Below are 16,229 nucleotides of genomic sequence, written 5' to 3' on the forward strand. Positions count from 1 at the left end.
CTTGTCCTGACTTGAGCGTTGGAGTGCCTTTTGCAGGTACCAACCCTTCACTCGCATTTGATCGGACCACTCGTTCGGCCTTGAGAGTACGAGAAGATTTGGTGTATCCTCCAGACAGGTACATAAGTGTGTAATTGCTTACAAATAAGTTTACGGCCTTCATTATTGTTATTGCATTGCATTGTTCGAGACACCATAGTATAATTTTCCGCCAAAACCTATAAGAAAATAGAAGACCCCAAATAAAACCTATTTGAATATTGGTACGTACAAAGGGGTCTCTAAATCACTACTAGAATTTCTCTTATTACATGCGAATTTTCTTGCGAATTTTTATGAAAAATTCACAGGAAACATTGTTTCTATAATTTTTTTTTTAAAATTTTATCTGCAGGTAATACCTTCGTGGATAACATATTTTTACGAATTTTAAAATTTTCAATAAATTTTCCTGCGAAATTTCTTGCGAAAAAAATTCGCAGGGAAGTTTCCTGCAAAAAAAACTCCGCAAAAAAGTTTTTTGCGAATTTTTTCACAAGAAATTCTGCAGGAATATTTTTTTTGAAAAAAATTAAAGAAATTACTATAAATTCTATCAATAATTCTTCAACTTTTAAATACTCACAATGAATTCATTCAAAGGATTTGTTTCTATGCCTACAACATATGATACATAGCCTTTTAAATTATAAGATTGTAGATTATAAGTCTAACACTTAACCATACAAATCAACTTGTAAGGTAAGTGTTGTCCCAACTTATATACTCTTTAATTGTTTCATTTGCAGATGTGGGACTTGAAATTTTTTTAAAATATTAAACTTATAAATTTAAATATATTTTTTATTTTTTCTATGGATTAAAATTGGCAAGAAAATTCGCAGGAAAAGTTACCTGTAAAATTTTTCTACCATTTAGTAAACATTACTTGCGAATTTATTTTTGCAAGAAAATCAGTAAGAAACAAAATAAATTTCTTTACAATATTTTCTGCAAATATTTATCATGAAATTTTTTTATGATCATTAAAATTGTAGCAAAATTTGCAAAAATTTCTTGTAAATTATTTTTCATAAAAGAATTTGTAAGAAATATTTGTAAATTATTTTTCGCAAATAAATTCGTAAAAAATTTTGTGAAATTATTATTGCAAGAAAATTTGCAAAAAAATTCTGCTAATATTTTTTAAAATTTTTTTTTAAAAAAATAACATTTTTCTAGTACTAAACCTATTTAGAAGTAATTAATATTATGCCTTCTGAATAAAACTACTAACCGATTATTATATATTTATCGTGCATGTAAACCAATAAATTTATAATACCCAACATTGTTTGTCACCCCTGCTTAAACAACACAACACATGCCATTCAAAACATCTTCCCCGGTACACCATGTATTGCTGTGAAATTCACATATAGAAAACAACTCAAGAATTGTCTCTGAGTTAAAGTCAATTACATGATGTCTTCCAACCGGATTTGTTATTTACCAATCCAGAAACAGTCAATTTAGTGTAATAATACTCATGCCATGTTTACTGCAAGTCCATTTGAGCCTTTACCTTACACCCTTAAAAAAATATGTTTATATATTGCAACTAATTTTTATTTATTCAAGTCCCCATAAGAAATAAGAAATGTTATATAGTGATATACAAAAAATGTCACTATAGATATATATGTATGTATAAGTTTATTTTATATATGTAACACTGTATATGTTTTGTTAATTATTGTTTTCCTTCAATAATTGTGAGTTGTGGTGTTTTGGATGTTTTTATGTTGAGAATATTTTAAAATTAAGAAATTCTCGTGAGTTTAGGTAGTTCTAATTCTCCAGTTGGAGGTCCAGTTGAATTTCAGGGAGAAAAATATATAAGATTTTTTTTAGATTTAAGTTTCATAAGTTCTTTCTCAAAGAACTTAGGAGAGAGAGAAGTGAGAAAAACTCTAGAGTTTTGAAATTTTTTCTTCTTCTCAACTTCCTGAGAGTTGTAGAGGATTGTTGTTAAGTTTGATTCAAAGCTAGTAGCTGAGAATAAGGTCGCAGTGTTGTGGAGTTGCATGTGCTTTGAATTTTGTTAAATGCATGATGGTATGAATGATTGGAGATGGGTATTGTATTTTGTTAAATTTTGGTGTTTTGGGTTTATGAAGGTGATTCTTGATGACTAATCCAAAATGATGTTGAATTTAAGTATGGACATGAGTTAGTTGTGATGGGTATGGTTGTTTTGTGTTGTTGCATGCTTGGTTTTCCCAATTTTAAGGTGGATTTAAGGCAAATTTTGAGTTGGATGGGAAAAACTCGTGGTTATCGGGTTCAGGTTCGAGTTTTCTTCAATTGATAAAATCGGGGGCGGGGGCGGGGATGAGGATGTCAATACCCGTCCCGCCCCCACCCCCGCCCCCGCCCCGCTTAATAATATAGTTAAAAAAATATTTATATATATATATATATATAAACCAAATTTAGAAATATTCATATGTAAAAATTTGTATTATCTTACTTTTATTTTATTTTTAAATTTTTTTTCTTCATATTTATTAGAAATAAAAAAGAAAAAAAATAAAAAATAAATAAAAAGGTAGGAGTGGGGGCGGGGGCGGTTTAAATTTGCGGGGGTGGGGAACATAAAACCCGCCCCCACCCCGCCCCGTTGCCATGCCTAGCTTCAACTAGGGGGATTCTGTCTTGCTCACACCGAGTCCAGGATTGGTGGTGTTGGGCATGAGGAGAAGGAATCGTCTCAAGTTAAAATCTCATCAAGCATGGTTTGAATGACATTAAACGTGAGGTAAGAAAATTATCTCTACTTAGATTGGTGTTGGGGACTAAAGGAGTGGCAGTGTGAGGAGAAAGACTCATTTTTGCTTGGAATGGGGTCGAACATGGGACTTTGCCACATCAGATGTGACTCGTGAGGGCCTAAGGGTCTATATATACCTAATCCATGTCAAACATGGGTTGAATGACATCAGGTGTGGGTGAGGCAAAGGGTTCCCTGCCTCACTAAAATTGGGCGCAAGGTGTGTGGCGTCGAGTAACTATGTTTTCCAACATCACCAAGTCAAAGACCTATTAAGGCTCTTCGCTCGGTTCCATTCAAACCACGCTCGATGTCATCCCAACCTAATATGAGTCTTTCTCTTCACGCCCAATGCCATTGATCCTACGCCAATGTGATTGAGAAAAAATCCTCTAGTTGGAACTACGTTCAATGTCATGAAGGCACGTCCGATAAAATACTAGAAATTTGCAAATGCAAACTTCGAAAATCTCCTCCATCCACTTGAAATGCAAAAAATGCAACACATGATTTGCAACCAATACATGCATACACATCCTATAACTCAGAATTCACCCAGAAACAACACATGCACCTCCAAAGGAGATCAAAATCATTAATTATGCATCATTTTCCTAGCCTTCACCCAAAACTCTCACCAACACAACCTTCAAACTCCAAAATATCCAATTCATGCAACAATTGAGAATCTTACTCACATGCAACACAATCAATCAATCAATCAACCATTCACCCCAACTTCCCTAACCTCAATTCCTAGCCACCCAAATGAAAAAACGAGGAAGAGGAAGAGAAGAAAGAATCCTAAGTTCTTTAAAGAACTTCACACAACTCTAAACTAGCTTTAAGCTTCACGAACCTGAATCAAGACATACAAGCAAGGAGAAGAAGAAAATTCACGAACTCATAATACTTCTCTCTAAAACTTCTCTCCAAAATATAGAGAAATGAGTTTATGAGACTCGATCCTCAATAGAAACCTTATATACATTTTTTTCTGATAGCCGACTCGACCTCTAATCATAAATCCTCACAATTCACCTAAGTCACCTAAATACAGTGTTATACCAAACTCTCTTAAAAAGAAGTACTAACGCACTCAAATAATTTTAATTAGATTGATATAAGTTATTAAATGAATCTAATTTGATAAAATCCTTTAAAATAAGTATGTCATTTTATACAATTTAATGACTAGTAATCGGAATGTAAAAAATAAAAAAAGAGAAACTAAGTTATTTATTTATTATATAAAATAATTTTATGTAATCATGTTTTATCTAATTTCATATATTGTAAAGTATTTATTTTTTAAATCACAATAATATTAATTTTAATTAGATGAAACTATAAAAAAAATTAAACTAATAATGTATAGTTGTTAAAATGAAAAAAAAAAATACTAATAAATAAATTTTAACAGTCTCTTTCATACACATGATTCAATGATATATATTTTTTTTTAATGTGAACAATTAATAAAATCTCTTACATGTATACTTGTTAACGTGTTTAAAAGAACTTAATTATTTAGGTCATATGTATCAGTTATGCTAGACTTTATTATTATTTTTATATATTTATATGTATTCTTTTAGAAATAATTCTATCTAAATTATTGTTGAATACTCCTTTCATTTTATTTTATTTAATATTTAAAGTTTTACTTAAAGATATATAATTAATATGTTTGATTTGAAGAAAAAAATAATGCAACTTTTTAATATATCTTTTTTTTTTGGATTTTCACTAATAAAATAAATATTAAAATTAAAATAATATATTAATTAAAAATATATTAATAATAATTAAAAAATATAATAAAAATAATTTTATATTAATATTATAGTATTAATAATAATCAAATTAAAATAAATAAAAATTATTCATCAATCTCATATGTAACTTTTAAATACATTTTTTTTAAAATATACTCAAAATTTAATTTAAAAGTAGCTTATTAGTATTACTATTCTATACCATTAATATTTTGGTTTGTGCTCTTATAAAATAATTTAAAATGACTATTCAACTTGTTTTAAGGATGAATTCAATATTATTTATGTATACTTACTCTTATTATTTAATTATTATTTAAAATAAATAAATAAAATGTACATGAATGGGAAGAAAAAAAGAAAAGAAAAGAGTAAAAGTCTTGTACAATGGTCGTCTTGCCTAGTTGTATCTTCTTTATTATTCATCAATCTCATATGTAACTGCATTGCTTTCATAAAATAAAAGAATCAAAATAAAATGATATATAACGTACTCAACACTTAGACAACATTTAATACATATAATGTTTTTATGTCTATAGACCTTTTCATCGGACCTTGAACAACCACACCTTTATAACAATTAAGAAGGCTATTTATAAGTTATTTTTGTTTAAAGAATTTAGTTGTTATAAATCGTCACACTTTTTATAAGAAAAAAATTATTCATAATAATTAATTAAAAATTAACAAATTAAATTATAAAAAATCAATTATATTAGCCCATTAAATAATCATAATTTATGTTACATATAAATTTTAAATAATTTTTTTAAAAGTTAATAAATTTAAATTACATTTTAATTTTTGGAAAAGAATCTTTACATTATAAGTATATAAATTATTTTATCTTATATTTATAATATATTTTGAAGTTAATTAAAATCTTCAATTATTATTTTATAGTTTAAATAATTAGTACATTTTACTTTTTAAATACATTTCTCTGAAAAAAAAAATATCAAAATTTCATTTAAAAGTATTTAAGTATTATCTTTTTTTTTTATATAGATAGTATTTTGGTTTTTATTACAATAAATATTTATTTTATAACACATAAATTTAAACATTTAAAAATTAAAAAGTCAGATTATTATTACAACCATATTATACAAAATATTTATTGGTTTCGTCGATTAACCGGTTGAAAAATCTAATTGATTTTTTTCTTTTAACTAAGGATAAGAATAGGTCAGATAAGACTTTAAATATATAAATCAAATCTATTCTATAAATTTAAAGTTTAAATTTGGTTTATTATCTATCATAGATTTTTTTATTAGCTTGTCCTAATTTTTTTAAAGTCTGATAAGGCCTTTTAACCTATTTTGTATTAATAATATTAAATAAATTAATAAATTAAATTTTAAATAAATTAACAATTATATTTTTAAATACATGTACAAGTCTTTATTTTATTTGCATGATAAGTCTTTTTTAATTTATATAATACAAATAGTTTACTCTATTATTATTAAAATTTATAGTTTAAAATAAAGATAAAAAAATTAATTAAGAGACAATACATACATACTCATGTACACTTACACACATGTTATAATAAAAAAAATAATCTTATTAAAAAGATTATAAATATTTTCTATATCACATTTAAAATATTATAAATAATCAATCATAAAGATTAAGAAAAAAAAGTAAGAAAAAATATAATTACTAAAATTTTATTTTTGATATATTAATTTTGGACAAACAAACATTTAAGTATAGTATAATTATAAAAAAAATACTGATAATTTAAATTCTTTATTGTAAATTTATTTTATTTTATTATACTATTAATAATGTTATAAATATATATTATTTATTATTATATCATAGATAAATACATTAATTTATCATACTTTTTAATTAATTTATACTAATTTAATGACTAATGACTGAAGTGTAAAAAAAATTGAGGAATTAGATTATGAATTAAATAATTTTATATTATTATGTAATATTTATAAATCAATCGCCTATAATAAAATTATTAATTCTATAATATTTACCTTAAAAATCAAAATAATAATAATTTTTAATTAATTAAAAATATAAAAAGATTTATGCTAACAATGCAGTCATTAAAAATGAAAAAAAATACTAATAAATAAATTTTAATAAAGTCACTTCTATACAGATAATTCATTAATGTATTTTTGTGAATAATTCAATAAAATCTCTTACATATACATATTTAAAAAATCTAATTATTTAACTACTCGTATCAATTATGTAAGACTGTATTATTTTTTTATATGTATTTTTATAGAAATAATTCAATCTAAATTATAGTTAAATATTCTTTTGTTTCATTTTATTTAATATTTAAAGTTTTCACACAAGATTTGAGTAATATAATTAATATGTTTGATTTAAAAAAATAATGTAATTTTTTAATATCTTTAATTCTTTTGAATTCTCACTAATAAAATAAATATTAAAAAAAATATATTAATTAAAAAAATAATTTATAATAATATTATAAAATGAGAATCAAATTAAAACAAATAAAAATTATGAAAATATCAAATAAAATAAAATAAAAGTACCAGAACAAATGAATAAGGAATGAAGAATAATTCAGCACCTTTGACAAGATCCAATTTTATTAATTTTTAGAGAAATTATCTTTAAGAGTTGTAACTGTTGGTACTTATAAAAGCTCCTGAGATTTGATAATTAAAAGGTGTAGAAAAATTAAATTCTTGCTCTGAATAAATGCAGTGCATATAAATGTAAATACAAGGCGTGAAGTTTACATTACATTCACAGCTCAGAAAACGCGAGGAACGTAAACGCAATAGAATAGGAGAGAACCGGGGTCAGCACAAGTACGTCGTCACTCCACAAACCTAATGACCGTTTAGTTTAGATTTCGACCGTCCAATGACGCAGAAGCAGTTCTTCGTTCGGCCGCTGCCGGCGGGGCGCAGCATGGTCATGACCGGTTACCCGGAGGAGACGGTGGGATCGGTTCTGTATAGAATCGAGTACGCCACGCGAGTTCCAATGGCCGAACAGAGACTCATATATAAAGGAAAACAGCTTCAGTTGGACAAGACTCTGGAAGAATGCGGAATCGAGAACGATTCCAACCTTCACCTCGTTGCTTACTTGCGGAGTGGGGGCCACCCCGCCGCCTCGCGGATTATTGACTACATGGTTGCGGTGCTCTCGCACGTTCGACGCGGCGACACCGTGCGTTACGACTTGAGGATAATCAAGGTGCTGGTCTCGCGCCACTTCCTCGTCCCTGGTTTCGCTGAGCTTTTCATGGATTCGAAGGCTCCCATGCTGCTGGCCTCACTGTACACGTCGCCTCCCACAGGTGGCGACAGGGACTACGCCGGGTATTGCATAAGCTATATCATGAATTGCTGCAGGGCCAAAAATTTGCAGGGTGTTTCAGTTGCGGCGGCCGCATTGGAGTTTTGCAAGCAGCTTAAGAAGTTTGGGTGTGGGTGTGAGGATAATATGTACTCCTCGTGTCGAAGCACTTTGGGGTTTTTGTTGCAGGGGACTGGGAATGGGAGTGCTAAACGGACGGTTTCTTTTGGTGATGTTGCTTCTTTTGTTCCTGAGCTTGTGGATAGGTTGATTTTGGGGTTGAATTGGAGTATGAAGTGTCCCACCACCCTTACTAAGCCCTTGGTGGTGGAGATTGTGGATTTTGGAGTATTTGTGGCCACTGTGAGGAGAAGAGTTATGGTGGACCAGGGGTTGGAAGAGGTTTTGAGTGATGAGATTGAAAAATGTAATGCAGGGGAGATGCATGAGGTGAAGGGACAATTGTTTGAGGAACATGTTGATTTTCTTCGCATTGCTTTTGTGAGGTTGTTGAGCAAGATGAGTGAGTGTTTTCATGTCATGGCCCAACGCTTGGCTGACAAGGAGCATGAGAGGAGCAATGTTGTTGGCAATATAGCATGGGGTAAGTATCTTCGTATCTTGAAGGAGTTGTATGAGATTTCCAAGGTCTTTCATGATGCGGAGGAACAGTTTTGGAGAATTTTGATGTATCATAGGAATATGTTGTCTGCACTGATTGTTGGGTTTGTGAATAGAGGTTTTGATCATCAGTGGATTCTTGCCAACAAAAACGTGACTAATTTTGAGTGTAGGAGGCATTTGGCAATGCTGCAGTTCCCTTGCGCAGAAGAAGATTATGAGCTGTTTCAGGAAATGCTTATTGACAGGTCTAAGCTACTGGCTGAGTCCTTCGAGTACATTGGACGAGCTGAGCCCGAAACTCTGCGTTCTGGTCTGTTTATGGAATTCAAAAATGAGCAAGCTACAGGACCGGGTGTGACGCGGGAGTGGTTTGTTTTGGTGTGTCATGAAATATTTAATCCACAGAATGCTCTTTTTGTGGCTTGCCCGAATGACTGCAGGAGATTTTATCCAAATCCTGGTAAGTTCTATCTGGAAATCTAAATGAATACAATGCATTGTTAGTGTTATTTTCAAATTGCAAATGTTTGTCTAGGGATTACATTGTTCATGCGTCCTTTCCAAAAGAAATATACATATGAAAACATCTTTAGAATGTTAATAAAACAATCTTTCTTGAATATGTTGAACTAGCTTTCAGGGGATAAAACCCTTGTGCCAATAAGAGAAGTTTAGAGCTAAAACAAAGCCTACTCCATCACAAATGACATCTAGCTAAAAAAACAATAAAATAGTTGTGTAAGTGAAGTGCTAGCAGTTGACTGCAGCTGAAGGGTGGCAAACTTGGGGGCACATCCACACAGTTTAGTTGAGGACAGGTCATTTATCTTTTTATCATTAGCAATGGTTCCTCTGGCTTGCCGAGTTGATCCACTACCCTTCATCTTTTTAAGTGGTCCACCATAAGGGAATTCCCTTTGGACAGGAATGCACTCAGCTGGATCCCCATGGAAGGCCTTGGGACAGTAATGGGTGGACTAACCTGTTTTTTTTAGCCATACTGAAACAGAGGGTTTGTTCTTCCATCCTTGTTTTTGTGTTGCTTCCTTTAAGGTAGTGATGAAATAGTAAAGATTTATCATTCACTGCCAACATCTGCTTTAGTTAGATTACACATCCAGTTTTTTTTTTGAATGGGTGATTTAGGGCACAAGATGTACGAGATAAAATTTAATGCACGAATGAAGAAGAAAGAAGAAAGAAATTTAGTGATGTTGCCTGGTCAGATGTGAAATGGTAATGAGCCTGTCCACCAATCAACTCATGGTGTGGAGCAGCCCATTTTGTATTGGTTATGATGACTACCCTGCAGAAAAAAATACTAATATTTTAAATGCACCTTAAAAATGAGTTGTGAGCATCCAACAAAGAAAATGAATCAGAGGTATGTGATATGATTATAACACCAGCTAACCAGTATCCCAGGATCTTTAAGGAATGATGCACTGGCTTCTTATTTGTTATTCTGTTAATGTTCACATTCTCCATTGTCACGTTTCTGTATGTCATTTAAGTAAAATTGGATAATTTGAAGTGTGAGGTGAACGGTACATTGATGGAAAAGTCAAGGGTTATCTTTCTATATATCCATGAATTGTTATACGGATTGTTGTACTTTTTTAGAAAATTAAATTGTTCACCTTCTCATCAGTATTAATACTCTGTATTGCATAACCTGTCCAATCATTAGCATTTTGTCACAAAACTTGAGTTCCCATTTGTTAACATTCGGGACTACGGTTGCTTAGTAGTGATTATTGATGTGTTTTTCTGTATATCTTGTATCAGTAGATATAGTGAGAACTCTTTTGCATAATCATGTTTAGTTTATTCTTTGTCTACTTTGTCTGCAGCATCTAAGGTACATCCTCGCCATCTTGAGTACTTCAGGTTCGCTGGACGTATCATTGCATTGGCATTGATGAAAAAGGTGCAAGTGGGTATTGTTTTTGATCGTGTGTTTTTTATGCAATTGGCTGGAAACAATGTTATTTTAGAAGATATACGGGATGCAGATCCTTTCTTGTATAGAAGCTGCAAGCTAATATTGGAGATGCATGCTGATTTCATTGATTCAGATGCATTAGGACTGACATTTGTTAGAGAGGTGGAGGTATTAGGATGCAGGAAAGTGGTTGAGCTTTGCCCTGATGGGAAAAGCCTTGTAGTGAATAGCAAGAACAGGGAGAAGTATGTTGATCTTCTTATAAAGAATTGTTTTGTGACATCCATATCTGATCAGGTATCACATTTTGCCAAGGGTTTTGCTGATATTCTTTCCAATTCAAAGCTGGAACAGTTCTTCCAATGGTTAGAGCTTGAAGATCTTGATTGGATGCTGCATGGGAGTGAAAATACCATATCGGTTGATGATTGGAAGGCACATACCAAATACAAGGGCTATAAAGAGACTGATCATCAGATATCTTGGTTTTGGGAGGTGTGTAAGATACTGGTCTTCCTTTGTTTTTTCTTATCTTTTTCTCTCTCTTCCCCCGCGCTTTTCTCTTTTTTTAATATTCCTTTGCTAATGTAATTTTATTAAACTTCTTTTTAACATTCAAGACCATAGTAAATCAATTCTCCCCCATATGATTTTGTTTTATAAGCAGGAATGGCTTGGGCCGCATGTATCTGTTTCATGGTGTCCTATATGTCAGTTTCTGTTTCCATTTTGTCCTGTGTAGCAAAAAAGGTTTTATTGCTTATTGCTTCTTGGAAAGCATCACTGTCTTGGCTACTTATAAAGTTTTTCCCCTTTCCACAAAGGAATTGTTTGCTTTCTTTAGAATCGACCCACCTTTGAATTCTACTTTCTTAACTGTTCATTAATCATGTTAGAGTTCTCATCTGCTTTAAATTATTCCTTTCATCTAGCCCTCCCTGATAGATTCAACCCTTGATGTGCTATGTTATGTACAGATGTCTCCCTTAAGTTCAGTCACGTCTCCAAATAGTAATTTTTGGTAACTATCCAAATAGTATTTTTTTTGTTTGTTTGTTATGAAACATGGATTATAAGTTTTATACTTTGTTTTCTAAAAGAGATTACCATATTATTTGGTTAGGACCTCATTTGCACTAAAAGTAGTGTGGTTTATTGAAGCCTCTGAAATAATTCTTTCCTGATTGTTCCTCAAATAACTCATTATTTCAACACTTGATGGGAGTTGCTACTCAATTATTATTTTTTTAATATTATATTTGGTGAAAAAAAAAACTTAACAGATTGTTGGGAGAATGTCAGCAAAGCAAAGGAAGGACCTTCTTTTCTTTTGGACATCTGTGAGATATCTACCAGTTGAAGGTTTCCGTGGTTTGGCTTCCCATCTATCCATTTGCAGGTCTGTGCAACCTGACAATCACCTGCCCACATCTCACACATGCTTTTTCGAGTTGTGTTTCCCCCGGTACTCATCTATGGCTGTCATGCAAGATCGCCTTGAAGTCATAACTCAAGAACACATTGGTTTGAGTTTTGGTACTGGTTAAATACATCTGCACTTTGGGTACAAGTGGTTTTGACTGCACTTTGGAATATCGATGCTCAATTTTGTACAAATTATAGGGTAGGCTAGGATTATTTATCTGTTCTCAAAATGATAAAATCAAAAGGCGCTCTATTTCTGTTTCTCAAATCAATTCTGGATGCATTGTCATGATCATCTGCAAACTTTCATATATATGGAGGTCAAGTATCAATGAAACAGGATCAAAGGAAAGAAAAATTGATGATTTTTTGGTGTGGTCATTCTGTTGAATAGCTGTTGGTTAGTCCTGCTTTGACATGTAAGTTTGGACAATAAAGCTCAACGCGCTATTCTTCCTCATAATCTATCAAGAATTAGCATCTTCAAAATTCTATCAGTTTATCATTCTGTGTTTGTGGATTTACTACATCTTTGTTCACCCCAAGAAAAAAAAGGGTTGCTATCTCCTGTTTGAATTTTGTCTTTAGGGAGGAGAAACCTTTATGTGATGCCTCAACAAAAACATTAAGAATATTGACTGCTGCTTAAATGTGGTCTCCCCCCCCCCCCCCCCCAACACACATATATACATTGCGGTTGCTTTGTTGATGGTGCGTACTCTCATAAATTTTGTTCACTATAGTTTTTCTTTTACTAGTGTGAATATTTTATTATTTTTACAAGAAATTCTTCCGAAAATATGTTAGAATGGAAATTGATATTTTTACAGACTCTGGCCTTTTTTTTGACAGTTAAGATTCCAGCCTTTTGTTGGACTGCGTATTCTGTTGCAATAGTCCTTAATTATAAATTTTCATTTAATGTCACATTTTTCTTTCAAGAAATATTTTCTTATTAAAAAAAGTGTTCTGTTTTGTATTAAAAAAAATACTATAAGGGATAAAAATGTAGTGCTAAAAATCCTAATCCATTGCCATAGAATATTTAATAGGTAAAAGCTTGCACAAGTTCTTTACATCTTTACCTATAGTTTTCTAAACAGATGATAATACATGAATATTTTTTTAAGAATAAATAATATCTATTTAATGTGTATATATTGTTTTTAAATTAAACATTTGAATGTGTTACATAATTAGAAATTTTCACGAACATAATAAAAATAATTTGATATATTTTTCCCTTATTTATATATATCCATTTATTTATGTTCTTGAAAGCAGAACATTCTTACATATTTTTTGTTGATGCTATACACAAGCCCGAATTGATTAAAGATATATAATTTACTTTGCAATAGTAAAAGTGTAATGTGGAAGAAAGCAAGTTTAAAAACGAAATATTCTTTTGTAAAAACAACAATATAAATTATAAAGTAAATATTATTTATTCAAACCTAAAGAAACACAGTAACACACCATCACAAACTCATGTAACCCTGCCAATAACCATAACCATCACCCCCAACTCCAGCACCAGCAGCTTGCTCACTTCAATACACAAATCCTTCTCATGTCGCCACTTGGCAAGCACGCTGATGTGGAGCCAAGTGTCGTGCTTACTCGTAGGTATACCCTCCATACAACCGAGGACTTAACCATCATATATAATAGTAATAGTAATAATAAAGTAAACTAAAGAAATAAAATAGAAAAAAGCTTTTGAACTTGGCATGCAAAATGGTAGACCCGATCCCCACAACTAGGACCATTTAAACCTGTTTTCTTACTCACACTGTCCATAGGTCTAAGCTTCAGTCTTCTCAACAGGAACCTCTTCTGTGGCTTCCACTAACTCAGCTGGTTTCTTCTCTTCCTCTGTGGTTGCTGATTCTGTTTCAGTAGTTTCTTTAGGCTCCTCTGCTGGTGCCTCCTCTTTCACTTCTTCAGTTTTTTCCTCTGCTGGCTTCTCTTCCTTTGGCTTTTCTTCCTCTGCCTCCTTGGTCACCACCTCCTCGGTTACAACTTCAACAGGAACTTGGGTTTCTGGATCTTGTGTTTCTTCTGCAGTTGTTGTTTCTGCTGTTTCTTTTGGTGCTTCGGTGGTTTCTTCCTTTGGCTCTTCTGTGTTCGATTCTTGGGCAGGAACTTCAGCTGCTGGTTGTTCTGGGGCTGGAACCTCTGCTGCTGGTTGTTCTGGGGCAGGAACCTCGGTGGTTGGTACTTGTTCCGGGATTGTTTCCTGGGTCTTGGTTACCTCGGTTGTTTCATTTTCTTGCACTGTTGTTGGTGCTTGCTGTGCAACCTGTAAGATTTCTAATTTTATTTCACAAGTCTTGTAGTGCCTAGCTTAACAAAGGTGAATTTGTACCACACACATAATCAACGCTAGCATAATGTGTTGTAACATAAATGTAAATCGTCTAAATTATGATGAAATTAACACGACTTATAAAGTTAAGCGTCAACTTGGTGAGAGAATTAATTATTTTCCTTTTCTTTCAAGTTATTTTAACCTTGAAGAAGTTCAACGTGGTTATGAGGGTGTTAATTAGTTTCAACAAGTCGTTGGCTTAGCTTTAAAGAGATCACTAGTAGTTTACTTAGGTCTTAGAGAAAAAGAAAAACATACAAAAAAAAAAACTTACGTAATAAATTGTTCAGTGATCTTTGCTTCCGATGATGCAAATGTGATTATATAAAGCAGAACAAAAAACGAGAAAACGGAGTCCATATAAAACTGTTGATCGCAATCCAATTCCACCAACAATGAATATTTCATAGATAAAGATCAACTGGAAAATGGTTCGTGATTCATATTCAATTAATCAATGATCAAGCAAGCTATCAAACTTGTTGATCCCCTCAAATCTCGTGTAGATAATTAAATACTTGATCGTTGCAGTAATTTATGGTTCGTACATACTGATGGTTATAAAATACCGCAGCAACAAAGAGAAAGATAGATCGGGAAAAATCAAACATACCGTGATTATATTTTTGCAAAAGGCTAGCTATTACCATCGCAAATGCAATATATAACTTGGTAAGAAAGTAAAATGAGACTGATTCTTTGATCGATAATGAATCACAACAAAGAAAGTAAGAAAGTGAGGAAGAGGTTATATTCTGTTACTAAAGTTTTGATTTTCTTCGTGTGCATGTAGTAAGCATATTAACTACTACACACGTGGACTGATAAAGTAATGTACAAAACCAGAGGCAATAAACAACGAAACTGGGTCATTGAATTACCTCAACACTGGCCATTTGGAAAAGAGAGAGAGATTGAAATAAAGCTGAGAGGTGTGTAAATGAGGAAGGAAGGGTGTTTGTGAATTTTGAGTTGTGAGTGAGGTGATCAAAGTGAGAGGTTTATATAGAGGTGCCAAGTCATGAATAGTAGAAGCAATGCTCCAAAGAGAAAGAGTAGTAGTGTGTGCATGTGTATGCGGTGTGATCGCTTCGAAGAATCTTTTTCAAACATACGGCTCATGTCACTGACAGAAAATAAAAGACACTAGTATGCCCAGTTGTCAATGTTTTTCCTTTTCAATGTTTATCCTGCAAAATAACATAAAATATGTACATATAGATCCCCACTTACCGATACAATTATTTGGGTACACGTACATGTATAGTATAGGAATAGGAATTAAGTGAAACATCTTTTTTTTTTTTTTTAACTTTAATTTTTTATAATGAATATAATATTTAGTAAGAATCTTTTAGTACTATTTTAAAACCAACTTACTCTTTTAAAATATTTTAATATAAAATTTTTAAATGGAGTGAATGAATTTTTGTAAGACAACTCATAGAATAAAAAGATTATTGTCTCTTAATTATGATTAATTATTACGCATTCTCGTAATCGTTTTCATATTTTTTTTAAACATCAAATAGTAGTATTTCTGTCAATGTATCAAACTAATGTTAAGTTTATAAAAGATTTATAGGATGACAGGGTGACTACGTACTTAGCGGGGAGTCCCCGTTTGTACGAGTGGGGTTCTATATGTTTCATAGTTATATTATTTTACATTACTTAATTTTTTCCAATTTATTTTATTTTATATTTTTCTGTTCACTATAAAAAATTACAAAATATGTGTGAATAAAATTGCTCTCTATTTTGTAGAATATAGTAACAGCTTAAAATAAGTCCTCTAGCCTTTAGAATCGACCCACCTTTCCCTGGATCGAAAAGCTAGCCAGCTAGGTACCCAAATTGGAGCAATCATAAATAATGGAAAACAAATGAACAAAAGATATAATAATTTCGAAAGACAAGAACAACACATACGAGGGTAGC

General features: G+C 31.6%; 2 protein-coding genes across 2 annotated transcripts; one reads left to right on the forward strand and one right to left on the reverse strand.

The window, feature by feature from the left end:
- The first annotated feature begins 7,303 nt into the window (after positions 1 to 7,303).
- On the forward strand, positions 7,304 to 13,632 carry LOC109803976 (E3 ubiquitin-protein ligase UPL5). The gene is made up of 3 exons (XM_020365694.3): positions 7,304 to 9,004; positions 10,398 to 10,984; positions 11,773 to 13,632. Exons 1-3 carry the CDS (start codon positions 7,480 to 7,482, stop codon positions 12,034 to 12,036), a joined length of 2,376 nt encoding a protein of 791 aa, XP_020221283.1. The 5' UTR covers positions 7,304 to 7,479; the 3' UTR covers positions 12,037 to 13,632.
- LOC109804254 (Vacuolar calcium-binding protein-like protein) lies at positions 13,340 to 15,329 on the reverse strand. The gene is made up of 2 exons (XM_020366048.3): positions 15,170 to 15,329; positions 13,340 to 14,219 (listed from the first exon to the last, which is right to left on the reverse strand). The coding sequence occupies exons 1-2, from the start codon at positions 15,182 to 15,184 to the stop codon at positions 13,722 to 13,724; spliced, it is 513 nt and encodes a 170-aa protein (XP_020221637.1). The 5' UTR covers positions 15,185 to 15,329; the 3' UTR covers positions 13,340 to 13,721.
- Positions 15,330 to 16,229: the final 900 nt, after the last annotated feature.

Source organism: Cajanus cajan, chromosome 1 (assembly GCF_000230855.2).
Source record: "Cajanus cajan strain Asha chromosome 1, NIPB_CcT2T_4, whole genome shotgun sequence".
Classification (NCBI taxonomy): Eukaryota; Viridiplantae; Streptophyta; class Magnoliopsida; order Fabales; family Fabaceae; genus Cajanus; species Cajanus cajan.

Coding starts and splice junctions, on each gene's coding strand:
- LOC109803976 (XM_020365694.3), top strand. CDS start 7,480: ATGACGCAGAAGCAGTTCTTCGTTCGGCCGCTGCCGGCGGGGCGCAGC. Junction 9,005..10,397: donor GAGATTTTATCCAAATCCTG/GTAAGTTCTATC, acceptor CTTTGTCTGCAG/CATCTAAGGTACATCCTCGC. Junction 10,985..11,772: donor AGATATCTTGGTTTTGGGAG/GTGTGTAAGATA, acceptor AAAACTTAACAG/ATTGTTGGGAGAATGTCAGC.